At 47.1% G+C, this 25,552-nt stretch overlaps 3 protein-coding genes across 6 annotated transcripts; 1 reads left to right on the forward strand and 2 right to left on the reverse strand.

The window, feature by feature from the left end:
* Positions 1-152: 152 nt before the first annotated feature.
* RNF168 (ring finger protein 168) lies at positions 153-8,445 on the reverse strand. Of its 2 annotated transcripts, none has more exons than XM_032119163.1 (8): positions 8,335-8,445; positions 7,958-8,028; positions 7,062-7,405; positions 5,932-6,008; positions 4,610-4,786; positions 3,819-3,943; positions 3,446-3,533; positions 153-2,950 (listed from the first exon to the last, which is right to left on the reverse strand). In XM_032119163.1, the coding sequence occupies exons 3-8, from the start codon at positions 7,360-7,362 to the stop codon at positions 1,883-1,885; spliced, it is 1,836 nt and encodes a 611-aa protein (XP_031975054.1). In that variant the 5' UTR covers positions 7,363-7,405; positions 7,958-8,028; positions 8,335-8,445; the 3' UTR covers positions 153-1,882. The 2 variants fall into 2 exon arrangements, with proteins under 2 accessions (XP_031975054.1, XP_031975055.1); XM_032119164.1 differs by having other exon boundaries at positions 7,917-8,028.
* Positions 8,446-14,462: 6,017 nt separating this feature from the next.
* On the reverse strand, positions 14,463-20,416 carry WDR53 (WD repeat domain 53). Of its 3 annotated transcripts, none has more exons than XM_032119168.1 (3): positions 20,330-20,416; positions 18,134-18,625; positions 14,463-15,724 (listed from the first exon to the last, which is right to left on the reverse strand). In XM_032119168.1, exons 2-3 carry the CDS (start codon positions 18,608-18,610, stop codon positions 15,137-15,139), a joined length of 1,065 nt encoding a protein of 354 aa, XP_031975059.1. In that variant the 5' UTR covers positions 18,611-18,625; positions 20,330-20,416; the 3' UTR covers positions 14,463-15,136. The 3 variants fall into 3 exon arrangements, with proteins under 3 accessions (XP_031975059.1, XP_031975058.1, XP_031975057.1); XM_032119167.1 differs by lacking the exon at positions 20,330-20,416 and adding an exon at positions 19,894-19,980; XM_032119166.1 differs by lacking the exon at positions 20,330-20,416 and adding an exon at positions 19,566-19,637.
* Positions 19,687-24,841, forward strand: FBXO45 (F-box protein 45). Its single transcript, XM_032119169.1, has 3 exons — positions 19,687-20,061; positions 20,344-20,700; positions 22,366-24,841. Exons 1-3 carry the CDS (start codon positions 19,786-19,788, stop codon positions 22,549-22,551), a joined length of 819 nt encoding a protein of 272 aa, XP_031975060.1. The 5' UTR covers positions 19,687-19,785; the 3' UTR covers positions 22,552-24,841.
* Positions 24,842-25,552: the final 711 nt, after the last annotated feature.

Raw genomic sequence — 25,552 nt, forward strand, 5'->3', positions numbered from 1 at the left:
TACCAAAGCTGTCTCTCAGGCATAAACTTAAAGAGTTTTGGCAGCAAATAAACACTCTCCTCATCTGCTTTGAAAAATGAGTTTGTTTTTCACAAACAGGCTTACCCTGACTGGAGAGGCTGAAGGTCACCAGGATGGAAACAGACATTAGCTCTGCCTTAAAAAAAACTTTAATTAATTTTTTTTGATGTCATGGGTAAGACAGAAAATAATCCCAACTGTGGTAAGGATTAAAGAAAAACAGATCCATATTGAAGGAAGGCTTCCAGAACAATGGCTGAGGCAGCAGGAGAAAAATCGAAGGATTTGCCACTGATCACCTGCTGTAACTGTCTCAAAAAACATCTCTGAACAGAACATTTATTTGTGAGAAGCCCAACAATGATAGAGACACGCAGGCTTCAGGGAAAAAGAAAACCCCAACAATTAATATTTTTGGCTCAGTGTGCTGGTCATGCTTTCCATAAAATTTGGTTTTTTAAAACTTAAACCATCAGAAGATGATGATGAAGAAACAAGTCTGTTAGGAATTTCCCAGAACAGAATTAAATTCACCAATGCGGTTCCAAAAATGAACAAAACTCAAACATTTGCGGACTTTGGTGACTAGCACACACCCTTCAGCACTGCAGCTGGCACTTGGCTCTATTTCAAATACAGACAGTGCAAAAGTAGCTCTGAAGAAGCAAAGAAAAGCCAAAATATGGCTTCATAAAACAACAGATGAAACCATTAGCAGGAAAACTTCCTCTGCATAGTAGGATCTGGCTGCCTCTGGACCAGCCTCAACCTCCTACAGGCCTCAGCACCTCCACGTCTAAATTATAAAATTTTTTGAGTTATTTTAGTTTTAAACCCAACAGGAACAGTATTTGGTAGTGCCTCTAAAAAGGGAGGGGAACAGTTACAGCCAGGCAGGGCAGTTATGTGAACCTCTAATTACAGTTATGTCATTACTGACAACTCCAGTTGTCAGTTGCTTTTTTCCTTTTAACTTTCTCCATCATAACTGACTTCTGGACTATTGCTGTAATCACACTCAAACCAGTTTGAGTATGAAAATTAAACAGCATTAAATACAGTAACACAGTTGTACAAGAGTAAAGTTGCAGAACATTAACAATAAGAAAACAAAAGTCTCTTGTTCTTGTTCTTAACAACAGGGAAAATGGGATCTGCAGGAGGGATCTCTCTGAATGGAGGTGAATGGGAGCCCACAGCCTTGGCATCCATGAAAGACCCTTGGCTTTGGCAGTGGAGAATGACCAGTTTCTTTCCTCTTTGTCCGAGGGAGGGGTTAGCATACGAGAGGCAAAGAGTGGCTGGCTGGTTACACTCGTGTTAATGGGTGTGCGAACAATGCAATTCCAGAAACAGCCTAAATTCCAGCAACATGCTTCAATTTACAGAACAGTGGTTGTGCTGAGGGAAGCTTCAACCTTGCAGCTGAAAGTCAGCTGGGAATACAGACTCATTTTTCACTTGTTTCCTCCACAGAATGTGCATCTTTTCCATTAAAGGCTTCAGATTCTCATTTTATGATCAGACCATCAGTTATCCTTGTTTTTCAACACTACCAGTATTCACACTCCAAACCATGTAAATGCAAGCTAGAAAATAAGAAATGCTCCGAGTCCTGCAAGAAGCGCTGCAAGTGCTAGAAAATAATATTCAAGAAAAGCACAATTAAAAAATATTACATTCTGGGGGTGTATGTTACTAAAACTTCTCAGAACTCAGAGCACCGCTGCCCAAAGTGGTTCCACTCCAAAGCAACAACTCAGAACTGCTTAGGGAAGCTTTGCCTAACACAGGAGAACATCACCACATTCCCACTCCAGTTACCATTCCCACTCCACCACATGTCCATGGCTCTGCTGATCTACTCTGCGACAGGGCTTTTAAACATCTGCAGGATTGTCTTTTGCTTGTTCTTAGGCAGTGAACAAATATCATTTGTGTCACTGGTATTAACCACACAATTCAAAACCTTTCCTTCCTTGACGCTGGGGGATTTCACCCGGACCCTGGCAGGGGATTGCCAGTTTTCATTGCAGGAACCTTTCCGAGTCTTGTGGTGATTGGTTTCAGCCTGTGTTTTTGATCCCTTTGAGTCTTTTGCCACCTTGGAACTTCCTTTTCTGGCAGGAGAGTCTTTCACAGACAGAGGTGGCTTGGTGCGAAGAAGATACTCATCTGGAGAGCCCTTCTGTCGGTTAAGTGTCCTTTCCTCCTTGTTGAGTTCCTTCTGTAGCTGCAGAGCCAGAAGCCTGTCCTGCTCCTCCTGCCTGCGCCTTTCATAGAACTGCTGCTCAAAGGCTCTTTGTGTTTGCAAGTTAAAATCACTCATCTGCTCTCCTTGGTCTTCTACACTTTCTGAAAAGGTTCTTCTCCTCTTATCAAGAATGCCCAAGTCAATCGTGACATCAGCTGGGGCCTCCAGTAACTTCCTTTTGGGAACCTCCTTAGAGTTTTGTGGCCTCTCTGGTGTGTCTACATCTGAGTGTCCAGCCTCTTTCCCCAGATCATGCAATGCAGTCTGGCTGTCAGACATCACACAATTCATCCCTAACTCAACAGAGGTACAAGTTTCATCAGACTTTTCAAGGTTTATCCTTTGGACATGTGTTAAATTGCCACTGTCTGACTCAATTCCATCATCTTCTTTGGATGTAGAAAGAACTGTTCTAGCCCCTTCCCCTTCTATGGTCCCATGAAGTGCATCTGGAACTCCATCTTCTAAACTACTTGGTCCTGGTGTTTTTTCCTGCTTGACAGTGGCAGTTTCACCTGAAGCTGAGGCACTGAAATAGTTCATGCATGATTCCAAAAATGAATCCTTAGCACCGGAATCTTTATTTACACTGGTCAGCTGTGGAGACAGGGTTGGCATTTCCTCTTGCTCATCCTGCAGCACAGCAGAACTGCTGCCTTCATTGCTGGTGGTCTCCTGAAGGAAAGGGAGACACCACTAATGAAGTAAATTTATCAAAAGCCCATGGGTGTGAATAAATACCAAATTCACTTCTCATGGCTGCATTGCCCCTGAGTGCTCTGGGATAGCAACTCAGATACTTCTCTTTTTAAAAAATACTTAACTGTTTAATAATAATGAAAATACTTAAAATAACTGCAGCAGGCCAGCTAAAGGACTGAAACCACAACTGCAGCATTTTCCTCTTATCAGTGACTCAGACCAGCTGTGCAGGCCTGCTCATCATCTTCAGAGGCATCACAGGAATGATGAGACAGACAGCCACAGAATGATGTAAATCAGGGTACATCCTCTTCCAGTAGGCTCCAGAACTGGGAAGCTTAATAAGGGCAGTATAACCTGCCCAGTGCTGATGTGCAAGGGGAATAGAGCACTGGAATCCTACAGGCAAGGGGAAAATATCCCGATAATGACTAACTTTGACATTTATAACAGAATGATTCCAGTTACCGCAGAGACAGAGTTGCTCCTGCCTCCTCCTGTGGTACTAGAGAACGATGCTGATCCCAACATACCATAATTCTTTGGAGACAGATACCTTAAAAGGAAAAAACAGGACACCCCTTTAAACATTTTGTCCCTGAACTATCAGTCCTTTGCATTACTCAAGATCTTCAGGTTCATTCTGACAAACAAAAAACAACAACAAGGGCAAGTGTTTCCCTTCTCCTCTTTTGAGGAAACATTTTAACCTTCAACACTTCACATTTGTCCCCAGTTATCTAGGGAAGATGGCCTACAGCATTCCAAAGAAGCAAATGGAGCAGAGGGACACTGAAACAGGCCAATAATTAAAGAAGAAACACTTGGCTGAATGCCTTACTTCTGAATGTCTCCAGAGTTGCTTGGTTTGTTCTTTGCCTTGCCCGAGTTCAGTGGGGATGTCTGAAGGGAGAGGCTGTGTGCTGGTGACGGGCTGCCGAGCACGTGTCCCTCAGAATCCTCATTCTTCCATGACAAGTGAAAACAGCATTAGATAAAACAAAACACAACACAAACTGCAGAAACCTCAGGGAACTACTTTGGTTTTGCTGCAGAATTAGTTACTTTTGTCCAAAGAATTCTAGAACTGTCATGGATGGTTATGGAAAAACACATGTTCCCTGTTCCATACACCTTCCTGGATCTAGCACTGAGGGACAGGAGGCTTTGCTCAAATAAGTACACAGGTTTCATCACTAGGCAGCAAAAATTCAACTAACCAAAACAAATTAATCAAACAAAAAAACCTCCAAAAGGTAAGGTACATATTTCCTGTACGTTCCTTTCTTCCAGTACAGGTTACAGATACTCATTTCTTCCAAAGAAGCATTTTTAAAATTATGAGGAAAAGGAAGCATACAGCAGAAAATCAATGTTTTAAAATGTTTCACAATGAAAACATGCAGTACACATGCTGGATTTCAAGTGTGTATTACACAGGCTTCACCCTCCCACTGGTTTTTCAGAAATTAATGGTCAATCAAGGCTTTAAAGTACTTGGGGGGTGATGACAGCTTCCAACTACAACTAAAATAAATTTACATTATTCCAAATTTTAACATTTGCTCTTAGAAATCCAAGTTGCTTGCACTATACTGACATTTGCTGCTGTCCCCCTCGATGCTAACTCACCAGACTGTTACTGAGCTGCCAGGCCAGCTCTTCATCTTGCTTCAGCTGCTTTTCCATCTCCTTCCGTCTCTCTTCTGCCAACCTGTGCTCCTCCTCCTCCTCTGCCAGCAGCCGCTGGATGTACTCCTCACTCGCCTTGTTCTCCTCCTGTTCGTGTGCTCGCCTTTCTGCCTCCACCTAAACCAGATGTTTTAAAAAATCCACCTGGTTACTACTGCAGGACCACACTTTACACCAGAACCTCTCAGCTGACACTCCTTAAACGTGAACCATTCGCTGTTCACAAAAATACAGCAGTATTTCATTGCACGAGTCTCAAAGGTGTAAGAATCACATGGATATTGTGTGTACAGCCTTGGGTTTGACCACAGTGACAAACCTTTTGGTTTCTGTAAGATTATACCATTAACCTTGCTCAGCTGCAAGGCTAAACTCCGTTACTGTAAGTAACAAAAACTAAGATCTCCAAATACATGGATCTACAGAGAAACTGGGATTAGAATTCTTTCTAAGGCTGAATGCCAGCTATTCCACAGCATTTGCTCAACCTGCTTTCAGCATTATATATCCCAAAGACAGCACATCTCCCTTCTAGAAGTCTTGAAACACACAAAACCCAAAGCAGCAGGCCAAGAATTTTAAATCTGCCTTCCTTACAGCAGACATGTGCTGAGAGATCAGTTACCAGCAACTCCACGAGGACAGCAAAGTAATTCAAGAATAAAGCTTTTTTTGGAAATTCCCCCCAGTCCTCTGCTTCATGTGCTCCTGTCACCACCAGCAAGGGGCTCTCAGGGAAAGGTGCATTCTCATATATTTGCCAACTCTAAATCTTAATACTACTATGTCTGAATTGGAAGAAGGATCCTTAAATAGGCAAAATTGGGAATTCTTTAAAATCTTTTCTGATTTTCAAATGAGCACAGGTAACAGAGTGAACAAAGAAAGAAAATCCTGTATGTTCATTACTGAAGGTTATCTAATTGCAGCCTCTTGCTTGGAGGAAAATCAAGGCAGCAAATATAAACCCAAAGCCCAAACAGTTCCAAATTTCTACATTTGCTACTTTCACGTACATTGACCGAAAGGTGAGGTAGGAGGTTATAGATCAAGAAAACTTGAGAAATGTTACCTCATGTCAAATACAAAGAAATCCCTCCCATCAATTTAATTCATGATTCAGGAGTGACCAGTAGGTTCTTGCAGCTGCAGTGCCCTTTTAAGTATCTTTATTATTAAATAACATTACAGCTGTTTGTGGGAACAATTCAAAAAACTGGATACTAAGCATTTATGCTTTTTAAATGTATTTTTAGACTTACCTTACTAATCTCTGCTTCATATTCCTGCCTCAGCTCCCCAGGCTTGCTCAGCTGGTGCTGTGGCTTGGGGACACAGACTAAGCAAGAGGAAGGAGAAGAAAAAAACAAAGTCAACAAACACAAAGTCATAACAGTCAACCACAAAGGATTTTAACAACAACAACAAAGGATTTTAACTCCATACCCTGGAAATGATTTGACTTAAATCAAGCGCCGTGATTAAAAAAAGGAAAGAATAAAGCAAAAAATACCAAGGAACAAAGTTTACACAGCAGAAAAGCACGGTGTTACAGTGGCAGGAACAGGCGGTGTTTTCCAAGCACTGTATATAAAGCAAATACAATGGAACAAGCTGCCCAGAGAAGCTGTGGCTGCCTCATCCCTGGAAGCATCCAAAGCCAGGCCGGATGGAGCTTGGAGCATCCTGGTCCAGTGGAAGGTGTCCCTGCCCATGGAGGTGGAATGGGATGATCTTTAAGGTCCCAAACCATTCCCTCATTCATTCTCTGTTGGTACATTGACCATAACTTGTGTCTTTCACTCTTTTTTATTAAAAAGACCTCAGCACACTGCAAGTGAAACAAACTGCCCTACAGCCAACCTATCAAAAGCCTCCCCCAAGGGAGCTTGCAACATAATAAACCCCAAAATCCTTCTTCAAAAAGTTAATCAGATTTCACTTCCTTCTCTCTGACACCACAATTTTCAGCTCAGAGATTCCTGCCTTGACTGAACCCCTGGAATTTCAACCAAACTAATTAACACCTAAGAATCTTTTAATCACTTCATCTACTTGACAGCAATAAAGAAACACACCCACAGACTCAAACACTCTGCTTGCACATGCTACAGCTGCAAATGAGCAATGAACAAGGCTAGACAGCCACACACCAATACCTTGCACCAAAGGCATAAACAAATACTCACTGAAATGACCAGACAATGTAATTTCCATCCTCTGTACTACAAATGAAAAAGGCATTGCCCACCTCTTCCCTGCCCCTTTTGCAGGAGAGCTCTGTCTCACAGCTGCCTACCCACAGCTCCGTGTTTCCCAACATCTGAAGTCCACCCACAGTAATTACCATGGCAAAGCAGAGACATCCCAGGACAAGAGACATTTCACTTACTCTCCTCATCCAAATCCTGCCCATTAATCCTCCGCTCGCACGCCTCCGGGTAATTCTTCTGAATCTTCTCCCAGAGCTCCCAGTTGATAAGAGTATTTCTGCGGGTATTGTACCGTGCCCAGGAAGAGACTCGACGCCTACAAAAGGGGCAACAAAGACTGGCCTTTTCCACTGTCATCTGGAAGCAGGAATTACAGAGGGTATGGCTGCATGGCAGCGTGACAGGCTCCACAAAGATCTCCATGCAAATCTGGCAGAGGCAGTCGGACAAGGAAAGCGGGGCCTTGGATTTCGTCGACATATTGACTTGAGCTAGAAGAACAGCACTAGGACAACATCAGGGCCTGAAAGCAAAAACAAACATTTATGTTCCTTATGCAAAGTAAAAAAAAAAAGGAAAATACAAAATGTTTTACAGCTACTTTAAGAAAACATTCGTGGATTTAGAAGCCTGCTTAAGTGGTTGCTTTTGCTCAGGACCTGAGAGATTCCTGAGGAAGAAGCAGATCTTTACAGAAGTCATGGAAAAACTACCAGGTTTTCCTACTGTAACAGGTGCTTTGGGGATAGCAAGGAGGTGGTAAGGAGAGGGGGGAAAAGAAGGTGAGAGTTCTTCCAGCCACTTCTGTTACTCCCCTCTCCTCCCACCACTCCCTATCTATGATATGCTGGATACGTTACTCCAGTTACTTTAACCTTCCATTCACTCATTTTTTCAGTATATCCACATCCTTTGAGAGCTGCTTTTGGCACAAGCTTGCTTCCAGCACATTCTGAATGTGAAATACATCAGAGAAGAGCAGCTTCTTTCTCATTCATTCGCTCGCTTAAGCTAGGACTATAAAGCTAAAATACCTTTTTTTCTTAAGATAAATTAAGAATTAAGACTCCAGCACCTTCCTGTATGACTTGAAACTGTGGGGGTCATCTGTCTCCTCACACGGTTTTTCCACTTGACCCAGCAATACTGTGGGAGAGAAAACAAAAGACACACATAACAAAAGAAGAAACCCACTGATTTTTAAGTTACAAGCTTCTTAAACAGGCAGCTTCAGAGACAGGAGGCCCTTGAAAGAAAAGCTGCCATTCCTCACAGAGAACTCGCCATGGAGACAAATACACGTTAAGGCGGGTTTTATTATTTCCGCTATTTTTATTGACAAAAAAATAACCCCCAGGACGTCGGCGCCCAGCGAAAAGGGACCCCTCGTGCCCCCCCGGCCCCCGTCACCCCCAGCCCCTGAGGGGGTCCCAGCGAGGACTCGGCACCCACCACTCCGGTGCCCAGGAAAGGCCGCAGCTCCCGCAATGGCGGCCCCGCTCCGCCCCTCACTGAGGGGCCGTTCCCGCCGCCCGGCTGAGGGCTCCGCCTCCTCCTCCTTTTTCTCCTCCTTCTCCTCTTCTCCTTCCTCCTCCTCCTCCTCCCCTTCTTCTATCTCCTCCTTCTCCTTTTCCACCTGGTCCGCCGAGGCTGCTGGGAGACAGAGGCCGCGGGCCCTCAGGGGGAAGGGAGGCTCGCCTGTTGTGATAGGACGAGCGGGAACGGCTTCCCACTGTCAGAGGGCAGGGTTAGGTGGGATGTGAGGAACAAATCCTTCCCTGTGAGGGTGGTGAGGCGCTGGCACAGGCTGCCCTGAGAAGCCGTGGCTGCCCCGTCCCCGGTAGTGCCCCAGGCCGGGCTTGGAGCCGGGGTTTGGTCGCTGGCTTTGCTCCCTGGCCGTGCTCACCTGGCCGCAGGAGCCCAGGGCATGTCCCGCCTCAGGTCCTCCTCCAGCATCTCCGCCTGCAGGTCAAACTCCTGCGCCAGGGTCTGCAGGCTGGAGTCCAGCTGTGCGAACCGAGCCTCTACGGACAGCAGCCTGCTTTCTACTCTGGGCGGTGGAAAAGAAGAGTAAGGGAATTTCAGAAGGATCTGGGGCTCTCTGCCGTGACGTTGCAGTGTGAACAGCTCCAGACCCCGTTCTGAGGGTCCTCCCAAGCTTTGTGAGAACAAACACCACTAAAACTCACGGGGTTTTGTCACATCCCATGTTTTTTGGCCCTTTTCTGGTGCAGAGATCTTACAAACTCCAAACACAGCTGCAAAGCCAGCATGTAGATATATCTGCAGCTCTCAGCTGTGCATTATTAGTGTCACAGTTTTTTCTCTAACACATTTTGAGGTGATTTACGCTTTTATTTGTAATGTTATGGTCTTTTGAGCCATTTTCATTTAACATTGAGCAGAACTTCTCGTTACTCCTCTGGTCAAAAATTAGGCAAATAATGAACAAGCCACCGGCAGTGTTTTTCTCTCCCAGCAGTTCATCCTGCTCTGGTTTTTCCCTTTCATAGGAGTGTCCTTCCATGGAACAACTTTGATAAAAACTGCTTCATAGCTTGTATTTATTAACTGCTTTTTCATTATTTGGTACCTGTTGTATTTTTCCTTGTTTAAAATTGTAAATTATAAGGATGAGGTTTTGAGTTTTAAGCTACTCCTCTTCTGCTGAAGAAAACTGCCTGGTTTAAAAGAACTTGCTGTGTTGAGGCAAATACTTGCATTCCCTTGTATCTTATGTTTTTACCCATCTCTCTCTTTCCTGGAGATACAGGGTGTTCTGGGCTTCTCTCACTTTGGGTGGTTTTTGTAAAGACAGTTTTCTCCACATTTTCCTCAGTTATCTGATTGACATCAAGGCGTGTTCTTGAGAATCCTGAGGATCTCAAAGCTAATATAAATAATTCAAAGTTCCTTCCTAAATACTGAACAACTATCTCAGCACTATGTACTCAGTAGCGATTTACTAGCAGAACATCACCTACTCCTTACAGAATTTTTGGTGATTTTTCTTTTTTTTTACTGGCAGAACTGCAGGCTGTATCAGCTAACAATAACTACACCATCAGCAAATAGTATTACAGAGAAGACCCTGCATATTTTTCTTCTCTTTTTTCATCCCTAGTTTGCTCCACTGCTTCTGTTATTATTATTATTATTATTATTATTGTTGTTGTTGTTGTATTGTTTTAATGTTCAGGGAATTGAGTTCTGAATTGTGACCTACCTGTGTTAAACACTCCGTTCATGTCTTTGCCTTGTTTGTTGTGGCCCTATTACGTGTATATCTTTGACTAAACTTTTTCTAAGGATAAAATACACAGCAGCTTTCAGGTGGTGTCATTAAAAAATAAAAAGCCCAAACAAAACAAAACTCTTCAAACATTTTTCCGTTCTTTGATACATATCCCACAGTATTTTAAAGCCTGATGTTTTAAGAGACAGACCAAAAATGCCATTTTTTCCTGTCAGCAGCTCCTCCCTCTCCCTGCCTGCCTGCCTCTACTCCTCCTTCCCCCTTCTCCAAACCAAACCCTACTTTGCATTCTGTCTGCAGCTGACCTGAATGAGGAGAAAATAAAAAGACATCAACAGCGGCATATTTTACTAAGCATCCCCGACCTTAATTCATTGTCTGACCGCTTTGTGCACATCCTTTGTCTAACGATTTTCTGTTGTTTCCTGAGGCTATGAGGCTTCCTCTGCAGCCTGGGGAAAGCTCGTCTTAACTGCGGTGGGACTCCTCTTGCTTCAGCAAGAATTTTGGGACTAAAATAGAACTTTAATTGGAAAATTAAGATGGTGTCATGTACAAATGTAGGGAGTTCCGACGAATTGGAAGGATTGATGTGTCATAATTGGATCGAATCTGTCAGCACAGGGAGAGCAAGTGCAGAAACTGAGGTGAGGTGAGTTGGGGTTTGCTGTTGAATGAGTTTCAGAGCTGGGCTGTCAGATAATGAGTGACCTTGCTGATGAATTGCTTCGTGGTTTGCAGCTTTTTATCATGGTAAATAAGCTTCCTCATGGCCCCATTTCCAACTTCCTTCTCTACAAGTAAGAGTAAAGTTATCCAAGAGCCCATCACTAGTGCTACTCTCAGTGCAGCAGTAGTTTCTCAGCAGCATTCAGTCCAACGCTTTGCTATTTGACCAGTTTTGTCTCTCAAGCATTTTTGTGATTGCCTGTCCATAAATTAATCTCCTGTATTTTTAAGCACCTGCAACAAACATTTCAGCATTTGCTAATTTTGGATCTAAAAATGTCTGTTCAGTTATACCACAGTAGATCCATAACTGATCTCCCACAGCTGTTACTGAGTTCTGATAGACTGAGTGCTGCTGCCTCTTCATCTAAGTTTGGAATGAAAAGGGGAAGAATGGATTAAACCTCCTGCTTTCATTTCCATCATGACCTCTGAACACTTTTTCTTTTAGTGTAAGTGAAGTTACCGCTAAGTCAGTGACCTCTAACTCTGACTAGCGTACACACAAACCACATCCCCATTCTTTACCAGCAAGCTTCTAAAACTCCCCTCTTGTTAGCACACAGAACTTACTTGGAAGCCATGCAGTAGAAGCTCCAGCATTCCCACTTCTCTGGAAGTGTGGTTCTATGTGAAACCTTATTTCTGCTATTCAGGCATTTACGGAAAATGACATTTTAGAGCTGTCACGTGGGTTTTGTTTTCCGGACCAGTGCAGCACCCCACACTTCTCCAAACTCTCCCCATTCACTCACTCCACGGTACGTTAGACACACACTTCTTCAAGCAGCTTCCCACTGAATTAATTTTCACTTTTTTTCTTTCAGGAGTGGTTCCATTATTTCTCCCTCTGGTCACGTCTCCAAAAGCTACTTTTGTGTTCACCACTGTGTGAATCAGAGTCATAAAGGCTGTAGGTGAACCAACAGTATCCACAGTATCTCGACAAGAGGAGCAGTTTCTTTCCAAGTCTGTCAGCTGTTAGTCAACACATAATCATTCATTTCCTAAGCAGAAGTACTGCATCCCATCAGCTGTGATAGGGATTATTTTTACTGCAGGTAAACCACAGTAGTATGTACGCCACCTGATTTGACTTTAAAATGTCTTGACACTGTTTGCACAGTTTGCAGAGTTTGCCTGTAAAGGTAACTTATCATAGAGTCCCAGAATGGTTGGGGTTGGAAGGGACATTTAAGTCCACCTCATTCCACCCCCTGCCATGGGCAGGGACACCTTCCACTGTCCCAGGGTGCTCCAAGCCCCGTCCAACCTGGCCTTGGACACTGCCAGGGATCCAGGGGCAGCCACAGCTTCTCTGGGCAGCCTGTGCCAGGGCCTCACCACCCTCACAGTAACATGAAAATCCAGATGTGAAAATCCACAGAGTGGGGACAGTATCCTGCCTGTCTCTAACTGCTGAGAATTTCAGACCCTTTTTTGACTCTTTTTCCTGAACATCCATGCTCATATCTTTATATCTGCTCTGAGCCAGCACCACTGGTGCCTGCTGCTGCACAGCCGAGCACCAAGCAGTGCCACAGCAGGGGCAGCTGAGGCCGGATTATTTTACAGGAAGTCTGTGAACCTGCCAAGTGCAGGCTTTGGAAATGGAGGGTGAATCAGCGTCACCCATGTCCTGATTCCCCAGTGATGATGATTTGCTTTCCTTAAACTTATAAGAAAGGTCCATTTTTAGTTTTCTTTTTGCTAATGATAACCACTTACTCCCTATCTTCGAACCCTCCAGACTGAGGCATGGTCTGAAAATCAGAAGTTCACCTCAAATCTCCAATTGGAACAGCAAGCCCGAATTTCACAGAATCACAGAATATGCTGAGTTGGAAGGGATCCACAAGGATCCAACTCTTGGCGCTGCGCAGACACCCCAGCAATCCCACCCTGTACCTGAGAGCATTGTCCAAATGCTTCTTGAGCTCTGACAGGTTTGGTGCTGTGACCACTGTCCTGTTCAGTGCCCAGCCACCCTCTGGGGCAAGAACCTTTTTCTAATACCCAAGCTAAACCTCCCCTGGCACAACTTCAGGCCATTCCCTCGGGTCCTGTCACTGGGCACCACAGAGATCAGTGTCTGCCTCACCTCCCTCCCTCATGGGAAAGTCGTAAACCGCAATGAGGTCTCCCCTCAGTCTCCTCCAGGCTGAACAGACCAAGTGCCCTCATTGCCTGGTGACACTTCATGCAGCTGCAGGCTATGGGTGATGGAGCAACTGCCCAAATCCTACAGCAAACAGCCAGGATGGCAGCCATGGAATGAACACCACCATGGAGCTGACGGCTCTGTCCCTCTTTCCTCCCCAGTGAGTGAAGGAGAGATTAACCCTACTCATGAACTGCTCCCTCCCTGTATACACACAATGTCTATTTAAACCCTGTTGCCCACGAAGTGTCCAGGGAAGCAGAGGTTTGCCGTGCTCAGGGATTGTCTGGTGTGGTGTCCCATGCCCCAGCCCTCCGCGCCCTCCCCGTCCCTTCGCGCGGTGTGAGCCCAGCCCCGGCAGGACCTGTTCAGTGTCTCATTCAGGGAGCGCAGGGAGATGCTGGCTTTCGCCATCCTCCTGGAGAACACCAACAGAAGAAATAAAAGCTGGAGTGGGGCTTGCTCCTGTCTCCTGAAGCCGGCAGCAACAGCAGGGACAGGGGATCCGAGTCCTGCAGGAGGTTGTTTGTTCCGAGGCTTTTTATAGCCTGTGTATCCAAATATAGGTCATGGATGCACCAACACACGTTCATGGACATATCACACACTGAACCATACAGTCTGACCCGACCCCTTCCTCTGCCCCACTGGTCCTGTCTCTTCATAAATTAATTCACAGGTAGCACAAAAGGGAATAACTATACTTTCCTGCTTCTTTTTTTTTTTTGCTGTGTTTTGGCTTCAATTTGCTGTTGCGCCCACCAGATCATGTCTTGGGCCAAAGTCTCCTGCTGGGAAAGGCTGTACAAGCAGATTGCCTTTGGTTTTTTTAATTAAAAAGGTACGAAGGTAATATCTGATTTGGATGAGAATGAGTTGTGTTTGGTTGCAGGGAGCTGCTTTGAGCAAAACCAAGACAGTTGGAATCTCTTCCACAAAGGGTGGAGAGAGGCAGCACAACCGGATAATGATTTTCCAGAGCTGGGTATGTAAAAAAAAGAGCTGTAAATTTTTCCATAATAATATGGGTCTAGTAACAGTCCATCTGGTGAAACACAGCAGCACAAACCCCCTGTCAGTGCAGCAAGTCCTCAGCCAGCACCAGGAATTCAGTTCTGTGACAGGATAAGGACAGCCTGGGAAAAATCTCTTTTTTTTTAAATTATTTGCCCACTTTATGGGAAATCCAGCATGAACTGAACACGCATTGCCACTTAGGTCTTCCTACCTTCAGTCTGCAAGTGAAGGGAAGCTTCTAGCAAGCCAAGTTCTGCTCACTGTGTTTCGTAGCTTTGGGAAGACAGGAAGTATTTGGGTAAGGAGAAGCTGTGCCTTCAGCCCTTCGTATTCCCCCTGTGATGGGGGTACATTGCACTTTTTGACACAGTTTTGTGTGAGTTTGGCACTATTAGAGCGAGTCTAAGGACAAGGGAGCAGCGAGAGAGAAAGCATTTATTAAGACACGTGTAATAGTTCTTTTTCCCTGGGATACACAACTGACAACTGACCCAGCAAACAGGTGTAACAGTTCCCCTGCTCCTTCCTTGGCTGCAGTGAAAAAATACAGTTGGCAACCACAGGGAAACTCATTTGATTACTTGTTAATTGATGCATCTCTAGTCTATGCAGCTGCTGACAGAGTGATGAAAACCAGATTCTGCTATGACCAGTTTAAGCCAGCTGGGACACAGCTTCATGGGAAAAGCCACAGCGAGTACTGCAACAGCCCAAACCACATAGAGCTGGGCCAGTGACAGCCCTGCTACTGTTCAGCAGCCTCACTTAGCATTGTGGGTGTCTCCTTAGCACTAATTTCCTCCTCCACCCTTAATTATGTCCGCTTAGTCATGAACTAATGTTACCCCTAAACAGAGAGACCCGTTTCACTTAAATTCAAGCAGCAAACTGCCAACCCTGCAAGAGACAGTGGCTGTGAACACGACAGCCAGAAAGAACCAGCACAAGGCCAGGGACATCACGAGTGCACAGCAAATCCCTTCCCCTTGCCAGGGACCCAGAGGGGTTCACTGTCCAGTTCACTGTCAGTGGATGCAACTGGCTCCAAGAAGTGGTTTTGTCCCTCAGACTTCTGTAAACACCTGGGTGCCTTAAGGTTCTGGCAATGGATAGGCTGATACAGAGCTGGTCTGGTCAGCAACCAACACTCTCCTGGAGCCTTTGATCTCTGCACACGAGAGCCAGTTCACCTTCTCTCCGTGCTCAATGGTGAGCTTTGGCACAACTCCAGGGTGTTCATTTGAGGCCACTTTGCTGAGCTTCCCATCTTTTCCGCTGGAAGCAGCTGCTTGGGCCTTCCTCCTGTGCAGAGACTTTGCTGGACTTTTCTGCTGCTTTCCGACGCTGCTGCTGACATCCCAGAGCAAGACTTTCCCGTCGTTTCCTCCAGACAACAACCAGTATGCCTCTGGCATAAAGAGCACCTGTGAGACTCCCAAGCTGTGAGCCTGGAAGTCCAGCTCACGTTCAAACCTGACACCAGTGACTCGGAATATTCTGACTTTACCGTCTTGAGCTCCGCAGCCGAAGATGTTGCCACAGGAGGCGACGGACAGGGAATGTGCGAGCGGCGGGTTGAAGAGCTGCCCGGCTGACTGCGGGCTCTCTTCCTCCATGTCACACTCCTGCAGGTTTGTGGTCCACAAGGGGCGAGCTTTCTGCAGGTTCCACAGCATCACCTGGAAAAAAAACACAGGACGAATCAATAATTTCTGTGTTTTACATAAAATCAGACCTTTAGTACTAAAAATAGACAGCCACACTTCTTGCCCTAGCAGAGCAAAGGCTGTGCACGACTCCAAGAGGTGTAAGGTGTGTGGTGAGGTTAAACTTGCCCTAATAAATGTAGCAAATCTTTCTGGCCTGCTTTCCAAACCCCAACCACCATACTCTGCAGTCAATGACTCAGACCTTTAGACCACGAAAGGGATGCAAACACTGCTCTAAAAGCTTTTGCCTTCATCTCAGCAGTAATAATCATGATGTACTGCACATCAATTTTTTAGAAGGAGGGACACGGAAATGCTAGGAGTGAATAGAGATCATTATCATTCTGGATTTCTGTCTCTGCTACTTGGCCTAAAATAGTCACTTCCAAGAACGTGTCTGAAAAACGGGACAGCAAAAGTCAAACAGTAGTTGAGGCTGTTGTTTTTAAACAGGCATATTTGTATTTATTTTTATATCCAATGAGTAGATCTGGTTTGTGCTATGGAGTAGGGCATGCCAGCCCACCTCCAAGCCCCTAGTGAAGAATCCTGTGTCTCTCGTACAGCAGTTCAAGCATTACAGATTTATACCAATTAAAAATAATTCTCTCAAGACTTTTGTTGGATCTGAATTGACAATGAGCATTCCCAAGGCAAACAGATCAAAAAGCACAAGTCAGTCTAATGCAACACTGGTGTACTGTTAACTTAACAAAGCTAAGCTTCAATTTGTTATTAATAAAAATATTCCTTCAGTAGCAATCACCAATAAGAAGTACAGGAGTCTTTAAATTTAGTTCACAAAAGAGCCTGGCACTGCATTTCTGGAATCCAAATCACAGTAAGACATCTGAAATACATTTTCTGTCACTTTCCTGTTTCAGTGTCTGCTGTTGCTGCTGCACTAAAACTACTTCCACAACAACTGTGATTTACTGTAAATCAGAGGGGCTGGGTTATGCTTACAGAAAATACTCCTGTTTTCATCACAGACACAAGAGCCTGATGAATCCATCAACTGCTGACAAGTTTTCTGCAAACTAAGTATTTTCTGTCCTCATGGCATTTTCCCTGCTTCATCAGAACTCCTGAAAGAACTCCAGCAACCTAAATTTCAATTCTCCTCAGCCACGGCTTCCCAGAGGGCTTGACGAGCCCTGATGCTCGTAGAGCTCATCTCTTGTCCAAAGGCATGGTGCAGCACAGGGCTTCAGAGTTCTGCAGTTAAGCTCCCCTTAGGGAAATGATGTATCTTAAATGCAGCCTCAATGCAGAATGATGCTCTTTTCACTGTACAAAAATACACTAACGAAATCCCGTTTTGGGATACTGACTTTCACCTAAAAACCAACTTGCTGAGCTACAGTAAATGAAACTAATACTAAAAAGTCACAAAAAATAATCATCTCACTTGTACTTAGCTGTACATAAACGTTTCCAATTCTGATAAGAAGTTTACAGCCACAAGCTTGTGTATCTGCATTTTAGGGACCAGAATTAAGCTAGCTGAGGCACTGAGTGTTTACTCCTCCCAGAAAGGCTCTATTATCATGGCTTTAACACAGAAAAATACAGTTTATACTAAATATCAGCGTGTATTTGCTCTAATGGGTGTGAGATGTACTTTGGTTTCAAGAACACAGGGTGAAACTGCTCAACGCTGTCACATGAACCACAGAAACCTTTGAGAAGTGACAGTTTTCAAATCAGGCTAAACCAGGAATGTGGTCAGACCTCAACCACGGGAAAGAAATTACTGAAAAATATCTGTTCTGGGTGGCCAGCTCTGGACTTAACTCCCAGCATGGTTCTTCTCAGAACACAAAAGACAAAGTTTCCTCTTGATGAGGATAGAGAAGTGTAAAAGGCAAAGAATATTTCATGCTTCCAAGATATCAACAGAACAAAGGATAAATTATACAAATCACTTGTCCTCACAGTGATACATTCCATTTGGAAAGATACTGCCCTACCTGCCTGCCTCGAGCACTGTGCCTTGTCCTCACCATCCTTTGCATCTCGTCTGCAGCCACAACTGATCCCTAGGGACAGCTGCTGGTTTTGCTCAGTCCAACAAAGAGCTAATATGGCACGAGTGAGCTCTGCAGCATGTTCTGATTTCCCCCCACCCTGCTCACTTTTGAATTATAAATGTTAAGGAAGATAAAAACAGGGGCAGAAGCTGCTCAGTAGAACATGGCACCAACAGCCTCAACACTTAGTTTTCGGGCCAAAACTACTTCGGTATAGTGAGGGAGCTTTCCGGTGACTGCAGGCTGAGCACCTTCACACTCGGTGAAAGCCTGTGAGCACCTCACTACACAGGTGGGTAATTACCGTTTCACTTCATTAATAGCTGTGCATATGTATGCAAATCACCTGCATGTCCAGTCCACAGGAAACCAGGCTTTGAGGCCGCTGAGGTCGGAAGGCAACAGACGAGCAGATGTTGGAGTGCCTCAAGGACCGGCTGACTTTCTTGCTTTCCAAGTCCAAAACCTTTATCGCCCCCGAGTCATCTGCCGCGGCCAGGAAGCTGTCGGTGTCGCTCACTGAGAGGCAGTTGATCTCCTCCTCGTTCACGTGGAAGCGCTCCAGGGGCTCCTGGAGGGAGCGGACATCCAGCACGCTGATGGTTTCTCCGTGGGATGTGTACAGCGTGCTGGGGCGCCGGGCGGAGAACACCACCGAGGTCACGTCCTCCGCCTGCGGGAGCCGCAGCTGAGCCACCGGCGAGCCTCCCCCATCCCAGAGCGCCAGCTCGCCCCGCTCCGCGCCGGAGGCCACCAGCCCTTCTGCGCTCACGTTCAGGCACAGTACAGAGGAGGAATGTCCACCACTCCACTTGACTGCCATGCTTCAGGGACACCCCTGAAACGAACAAAAACAACTCCTGAACTGAGGTGGTTGTTGGTCTCATTACAGCAGAAACTTAATCAAGGAACAAGAGCATCCTGCAAACTACTTGAAACTCCAGTGTCCAGTTAAAACAAGCACCTCAGGACAGCTCAGTACCCAAGTGGAGCTTTCACTCAAACAGCAAAGACTCCAGGCACAACCACAGCGCTGGCCGGCCTTTTCCAACCTAAACGATACAGTGAGTCTCTTTTAAAGAAGAATTACTAATTTAAAACAGGTTGCAACACATTTAATTGGCTCTCAGAGCACACCCATGGCGCTCACCAAGCTTAACCTTCCCAGGCGTGACTGCCCACAGCTGCCTGCGTCACAGCACTGCTTAGGGAAGCACATCAGCAGAAAATTAAGTGAGGGGCGAAAAAAGGTAGCACAGAAGTGTTGGAGGGACTGGGACGCTGCGGGGCAAAGGAGAGAGGCACACGGGGTTTGTGTGACAGCCCTGCAGCCGCTTCGCTGTCCTAAGGTCCGTGAATTTATTTAACTATTAGGCAATAAACGGCTTGTTTCTGGTGTTTTTACCTTTCTTCTTTTTTTTTTTTTTTTACCATGTTATGTTTTCGATGTGACTTTTATAGACCCAGATCTAAAGAGCAGCCAGAGCCCATTCATTCCACCAGAGGAACTTCGGTCTTGGCGATTAAATAACACTACAGAGAGGGCCGATACCTTCCCCGCAGCTCGCGTCGGGGCAGATTCGCGGCCGGCGGTCCCCGGGGGCCCGAGGTGAGTCGTTCCCTGCCAACCCCCGGGCCCTGCGGCAGCTGGGTCCCGCCGCCCCCCGCCCCGGCAGGCCCGGTGCTGGGGCCGCCCCCCGGCCCGGCCCGCGGGGCGCGGCGCTGCCGGGGCCGTCCCGGGGGGGGAGTTCGGGAGGCCCGGGGGCCTCAGCTCTCACCTTAGCTCCCCTCAGCTCCGCTGGGCGCCCCTCGCCTCCCCCGGGCTCCGCTCGGCTCCGCTCCGCCGCCGCCGCCCCCGCGCCTCGCCGGCCCCCCCGCGCCCGCCGCGCACGCGCGGGGCGGTGCCCGCGGCCGAGATGGCGGCGCCGCGCGCCCCCGCGCCGTGAGGCCTCGGGCGGCCCCGGCGACACCGGGCGGGCGAGGGGAGCGCGGGGGGCGATGGCGGCGGGGCCTGGCCCCGGGCCCGGCCCCGGGGCGGCCGCGGCGTCGTGGGGAGGGCCGGGCTGGCGGTTGCCGGGGAGGGTGCTGGAGCTGGTGTTCTCGTACCTGGAGCTGCGGGAGCTGCGGAGCTGCGCGCTGGTCTGCAAGCTGTGGCACCGCGTCCTGCACGGCGACGAGAACAGCGAGGTGTGGCGCAGCCTGGCCGCCCGCTGCCTGGCCGAGGAGGCCCTGCGCACCGACATCCTCTGCAACGTGCCCACCTACAAGGGCAAGGTGAGGCCGGGACCCCCGATGCGCGGGGACACCCCCACCCCGCCGGGACACCCCTTCACCGCCTCCCCTGCCGCCTGGGGACACCCCCACAGCCCTCCGGCCCACCCGCCATTGGAAACGAAGGGGGCGGGAGGCTGAAAAACATGACAGGGTTTTATCTCTTAGAACCACAATGGCTTGGGTTGGAAGGGACCTTAAAGCTGCCACGGGTAGGGATACCTCCCACTAGACCAGGCTGCTCCAAGCCCCGTCCATCTCCCCCACCCACCTTCTCTCGCCCAGGTCCGTGCCTTCCACCACGCGTTCAGCACCAACGACTGCTCGAGGAACGTCTACATCAAGAAGAACGGCTTCACGCTGCACCGCAACCCCATCGCGCAGAGCACGGACGGGGCGCGCACCAAGATCGGCTTCAGCGAGGGCCGGCACGCCTGGGAGGTGTGGTGGGAGGGCCCGCTGGGCACCGTGGCCGTCATCGGCATCGCCACGAAGCGCGCGGCCATGCAGTGCCAGGGCTACGTGGCCCTGCTGGGCAGCGACGACCAGAGTTGGGGCTGGAACCTGGTGGACAATAACTTGCTGCATAACGGGGAGGTGAACGGCAGCTTCCCCCAGTGCAATAACGCGCCCAAATACCAGGTGAGGGGGCTTGGTGTGGGCTGGGCGCTGTGCCGGGGCTAGGGGGGGTGCTAGTTGTTCCTCGCTGTCCCGGCTGGCTGCTGAATTGCTCCTAAGTGACCCTCAAAGGTCTCTTTGCTTTCCCTGCAGAAGGCAAATGATTCCACCTTGTGAACCTTCTCCCCCTTCGTTTACTGCTTCTGCAGGCTACACCTGTCTGGTGTTCAGTGCACCTGACCCTGTGTTGTTTCCACACTTTAATCTCAAACCACTGAGTCTGAAACCTGTACTGTGGGTGTCTGCTTAGACATCGTGGTGCTTTTTGGAATAAAACCTGAAAAGACTGGTGTAGCTTTCTGAAGTAGCGACTTGCCCCGCAGCAAGGCGAGTGTCTGAGGGCTTGTACCCCTTTGTTGTCTGGCAGGGTGAGCTGAAGTTAGTACTTAGGTGAGAGTCTTCCTGCAAAAACCTGCAGCCGTGCTGATTGCTGCTGCTTTGCTCACTGGCCACCTTCCCGTGGGTGACATCCCGGATTTGGAATCTGATGTTCAGATAACTTCAGGGTATTAAAGAGCAGATGCCACCCCACCTTTTTGTCCTTATAGAAGTGCTTGTCTTGTTGTTCTGCCTGCTCACACAACTGCCTTTGCACTGCTGGATTTGCTCGTGTTACAACTTAAACTGGATCGTTGTAATTTCCATCTCATATTCAGAGAATGGGTTGGAAGGGACTTTAAAGATCATCCCGTCCAACCCCCAGTGCTGTGGCTTTGTACTGGCTTATGTTTCACTTGTGGGTGAAGATATTCCTAAATTTTGTGTGAAGGGTCAAATCAGTGATCCTTTGGAGTTTATTAAGACATGTGCAGTGATCTGCTCGTAGAAAACGTACTTACAGGAAACACATGTGTGTGGTAGTGTTGGCTGGAAGAAATTCCCAGTGCTGGGGCTGGCTGGAGAAGAGTCAGGAGTTTGTGTGGCGCCTGCTGTGCTTGTGGTTGTCCTCTGAGACTTTCATTGATGTCTGAAATAATGTGTGCTAGATAAATGCAGGGAGCTCCAGGCCTGCCTGGATCCAAAACTCTTGCTGTGGTCAATGTTGGTTTCACTTGTGTATGTGTGTATATATATATTTTAGGGTTTTCATTTTACATTTTGTACTGAAATTTCTTTTTGCCTCGGTGAGGGAACACCTCTGTCAGCAACAGCACCTGCATATTAGTCTGTTCTGGGATTTTTTTGTAGGTGGCACTTGCCTTTCTTAAACAAATCCATTGTCTTTAAAAATGCTCCTCACAGAGCAGTTGCTGCTCAGCGATAGCAGCAGCTGAACACAGAGTTCAGGTAACTTGGAGACCATAGCAAAGATTCCAAAGCTCTGCAGTGTTTCCAAAGCACACAGCATGTAGTGCCTGCTCTCAGTGGTCTCAGAGGTTCCTATGGGAAGGGCCATGTTTATTATCATAAATAGGTGCTGGATGCAGGTGGATACTCTGCTTCAGAGGTACTCAGGATCATGGTGAAATTGAGAAATTCCCATCCTAAGAGCAATCAATTGTGAGACACAGGACAGCCTTGCTTTAAAATTCTCTGCTACATTATACTTTGCATTATTTTTGCATCCATCTGAACATGCTGACTCTTTCTGTGTATTATTTTTACTCCCCCTCCTGTCTCTGTTTCCAGATAGGTGAAAGGATTCGAGTTATCCTGGACATGGAAGACAAAACATTAGCGTTTGAGAGGGGCTATGAGTTCTTGGGAGTTGCCTTCAGAGGACTGCCAAAAGTTTGCCTGTATCCAGCAGTGTCTGCTGTGTATGGTAACACAGAAGTGACTTTGGTCTACCTGGGAAAGCCTCTGGATGGATGACATGGATTGTTTCGTTGGCACGTCGAGATGTGGATGTTTGGGAGGAGAAATCTGCATGTTGGTTAGAGGGAAACGTGTATTAGAGGAAAAAAAACAACAAAAAAGTGTGTGTGTGTGTCCAAGAGCCATCGAGGGAACCACATGGAGTTTGGAAACAGAGGACCAGCCGTACTTCAGAAATTGTGTTACATTTCCTCTTTCTACCAGGCCAGAAAAATCCTCAGGGCTGCAGTTGGTTGAGTGGGAAGCTGACACATGCATGTTGCAACAGATTTTATTGCTAAAATGGCAGTGTGACCTCAAACATTTAAGAAAGGACTTGATACAAAAATGCTTGAGGAAATTACCCTGGGATTTGTACGTGGCGTGTTTTGTGAGAGACTCCCATTTCCAAACTGCTTGTTCCTTCCTTCCCTCCTTGGGGCCAGCGTGGGGGCTGGAGCAGAGCAGGGCTGCTGGGGGTATTTACAGTTTCTGGTGTCCTGAGAGGCACGGGCTGTGCAACTGCCCTTCTCTGGTATAACCATACAACACGTGTGCAGCTATTTTTAAGTGTATTTTAAGGGTTGTATATAAAGAAAACGTTGAAAGAACAGCTAAAAGAAAGGGTTTGCTTTATTCTAACTGGGTACAGAATTTCTTAAAGGAAAAAATCCCCCCCTCCCTGGCACCAGAATGCACACCTGGGACAGGGGTACAGCCTTCATGTCAGTGCAGTTCTGTTGTAATGTGTTTTGGGATGCTCTTGTGGAGTGCGGTGCTACTTTGGGTTGTTTCCTGTGAAAGTTTCCATGGCTTCAGTGACAGGTTTGTTCTCTGTAGGAAACAGAAACGTTTTCCCCACGAGTTTCCTTTCACCAGAACTTGCGCTCCCCTGGGGGAAGGAAGGCTGAGCACAGCACTGAGCTTGCCTTCCTTTCCACGTCAAAAACACCACCTTTTCAAAGCATTCTTACACTTGCTCATCACTGTTGTGAGATGTCTCAAAATGATGTGGAAGGAGCATTGGCCTTCTGCAACCAGACCTTACCTTCAGCTTCAGTGGCTTTATAAGGCTTTAAGGCTTGCCTGAACCTTTCTTAACTGAATCAAATCCCCCAGTACCCCAGCATTCACCTGCCCAGGACTAGTAAAACTCTCACCAGCCCTTTGATGGGGATTCTGGATGACATTCAGTGTTTGTGCTCTTCACTGGTTTTCTCAAAGCCATGTACAGACCCCCCAGGCGTGTCCATGTGCTGGCATGGGCAGGCTGGGAAGCTGCCAGGTGTAGTGAGGAGGGAATTCCTGGTGAAACCACTTTCCTGTGAGGCTGGAAGGTCTGTAGGGACCCCCAGGGCAGGAAGGCTGTGAGCCCCACGCTGGCTCGTGACTCTGGTTTTGTGCTGGTTGGTGTTTCCCAGAGCTGCCTGTGCTGTTTCAGAGCTGCTTTTTGGAGAGGGAGAAGGAAATATTTATACAACCTCTTTTTGCTTGGGTTTTTTTTTTGTTTTGTTTTGTGCTAGAGAATGTGAGTTGCTTGGTATCAGACACTGGCAATTCTCTGAGCATGGAAGAAAGAGGAATCCCTCTTGGGCTGTTGTTCATCCCCCTCCCTGTTCCTCAAGGAGGTGAGTGAGGCTTTGCCTTGGAGTGCTTTTGGCCGGGTAGATCACCAGGTTCTGCCCTGGAACTGTGTAAGTTGTTACCATTTAAAGGATTTAAAAGTATTTATTTGTTTTGTGTGTTTATTGCTGAAAGGCAATTCAAGGTCTGTTCCTCCTGCTGCATCAGACAGAATGTGCTGTGAGCAATGGAGGTGTTTTTGGTGGTGCTGAGAACAGCCAAATAAAGGATGTGGGATGGGCATCCAAGTACCTCCCGGACAAATCTGTTACAGGCATTGATTGTACTGGACTGTAAAGTGTGTCTGCAGAGCAGAACCATGGGACATAGAGTTGGGGATAAAGGAAACTGCCCAGTTTAGGAAAATGAATAGTCCCCAGGATGAATGTATTCTCAGTGCAGTCCTGAAAGACGCAACCTCTGCGATTGCCCATGATCCAGTTAGAGGCAAGGAAACCTTGAGAATTCCGAGGAGTTTTAATCACAAATTCAGATTGATTCCCATTCTTCAGACTGCATCTTACCCTCTAAATAATTTCCCTCTAAATCAGAAATGCTGAAAGTTGAGAACATTCCTTAAGGGTGGGTTTGGGTGGACTCACTTATGTAAGATTATAACTTATTCCTGGAGACCAATGCTGGCTGTACAAAATATTAAAATAAACTCTGCTATCATTCAGAAGGATCTGGTGGTGTGGATTGTTGGAATGGCACCTGTGGAATCCCCCAGATGGGAAGGAGGGAGCTGCAGTTTGGTGCACCAAGAGGACGGAGGCATTGGGCCTGTGTGATCTGCTGTGTGACTGCTGGGAAAGAGTCTGATGAGTGGTTAAGGAGAGCTTGGAATCTCAGGGATCTGGTACCTGTGCTTGGGAAATTGCCCCCTCTGAAACAGGGATGCTCACTCATGACCATGGGAGAGGCATTCCTGCCTCCTGGAGGCCTCTGGATTGGAGTTGGGGTGGTGTGGTCACTGCCCCACTGCTGCACCGAGGGGTCTCCTTCCTCCCTCAGCTTCCTGCTGTTTCCTTAGCTTTCCCTATGGAAGTTCAACATTTCATGGTGCTTTTAGGAAGAAGTATTGTGGTTTTGAGCTCTGAGGCACTTTCCAAATTCCCTGCACCAAGGGTTTGCTTTTAAGCAGCAAATCTTGGCTGACACCTCCTTTAGGAGCAGAGATGTTTGGTGCTGGCTTGCCAAGAAAGCAAAGTTGGTTTTTTTTTAACCTGAGGTACCTCAGGGTCAGCTGAGCAGTGTTTGGGATATTTTTCCTACCCTGACAAGGGATTTAAGGACTTTGGTCAGGGGGAACATCAAGTGTTCACAGCCCCCAGTACAGAAATCAGTCTTGGCTTCAGAATCTTACAGGATTTTGGGATAAGTGAGCATTTTATCT

This window comes from Corvus moneduloides, chromosome 10 (genome assembly GCF_009650955.1).
Source record: "Corvus moneduloides isolate bCorMon1 chromosome 10, bCorMon1.pri, whole genome shotgun sequence".
NCBI lineage: Eukaryota > Metazoa > Chordata > Aves > Passeriformes > Corvidae > Corvus > Corvus moneduloides.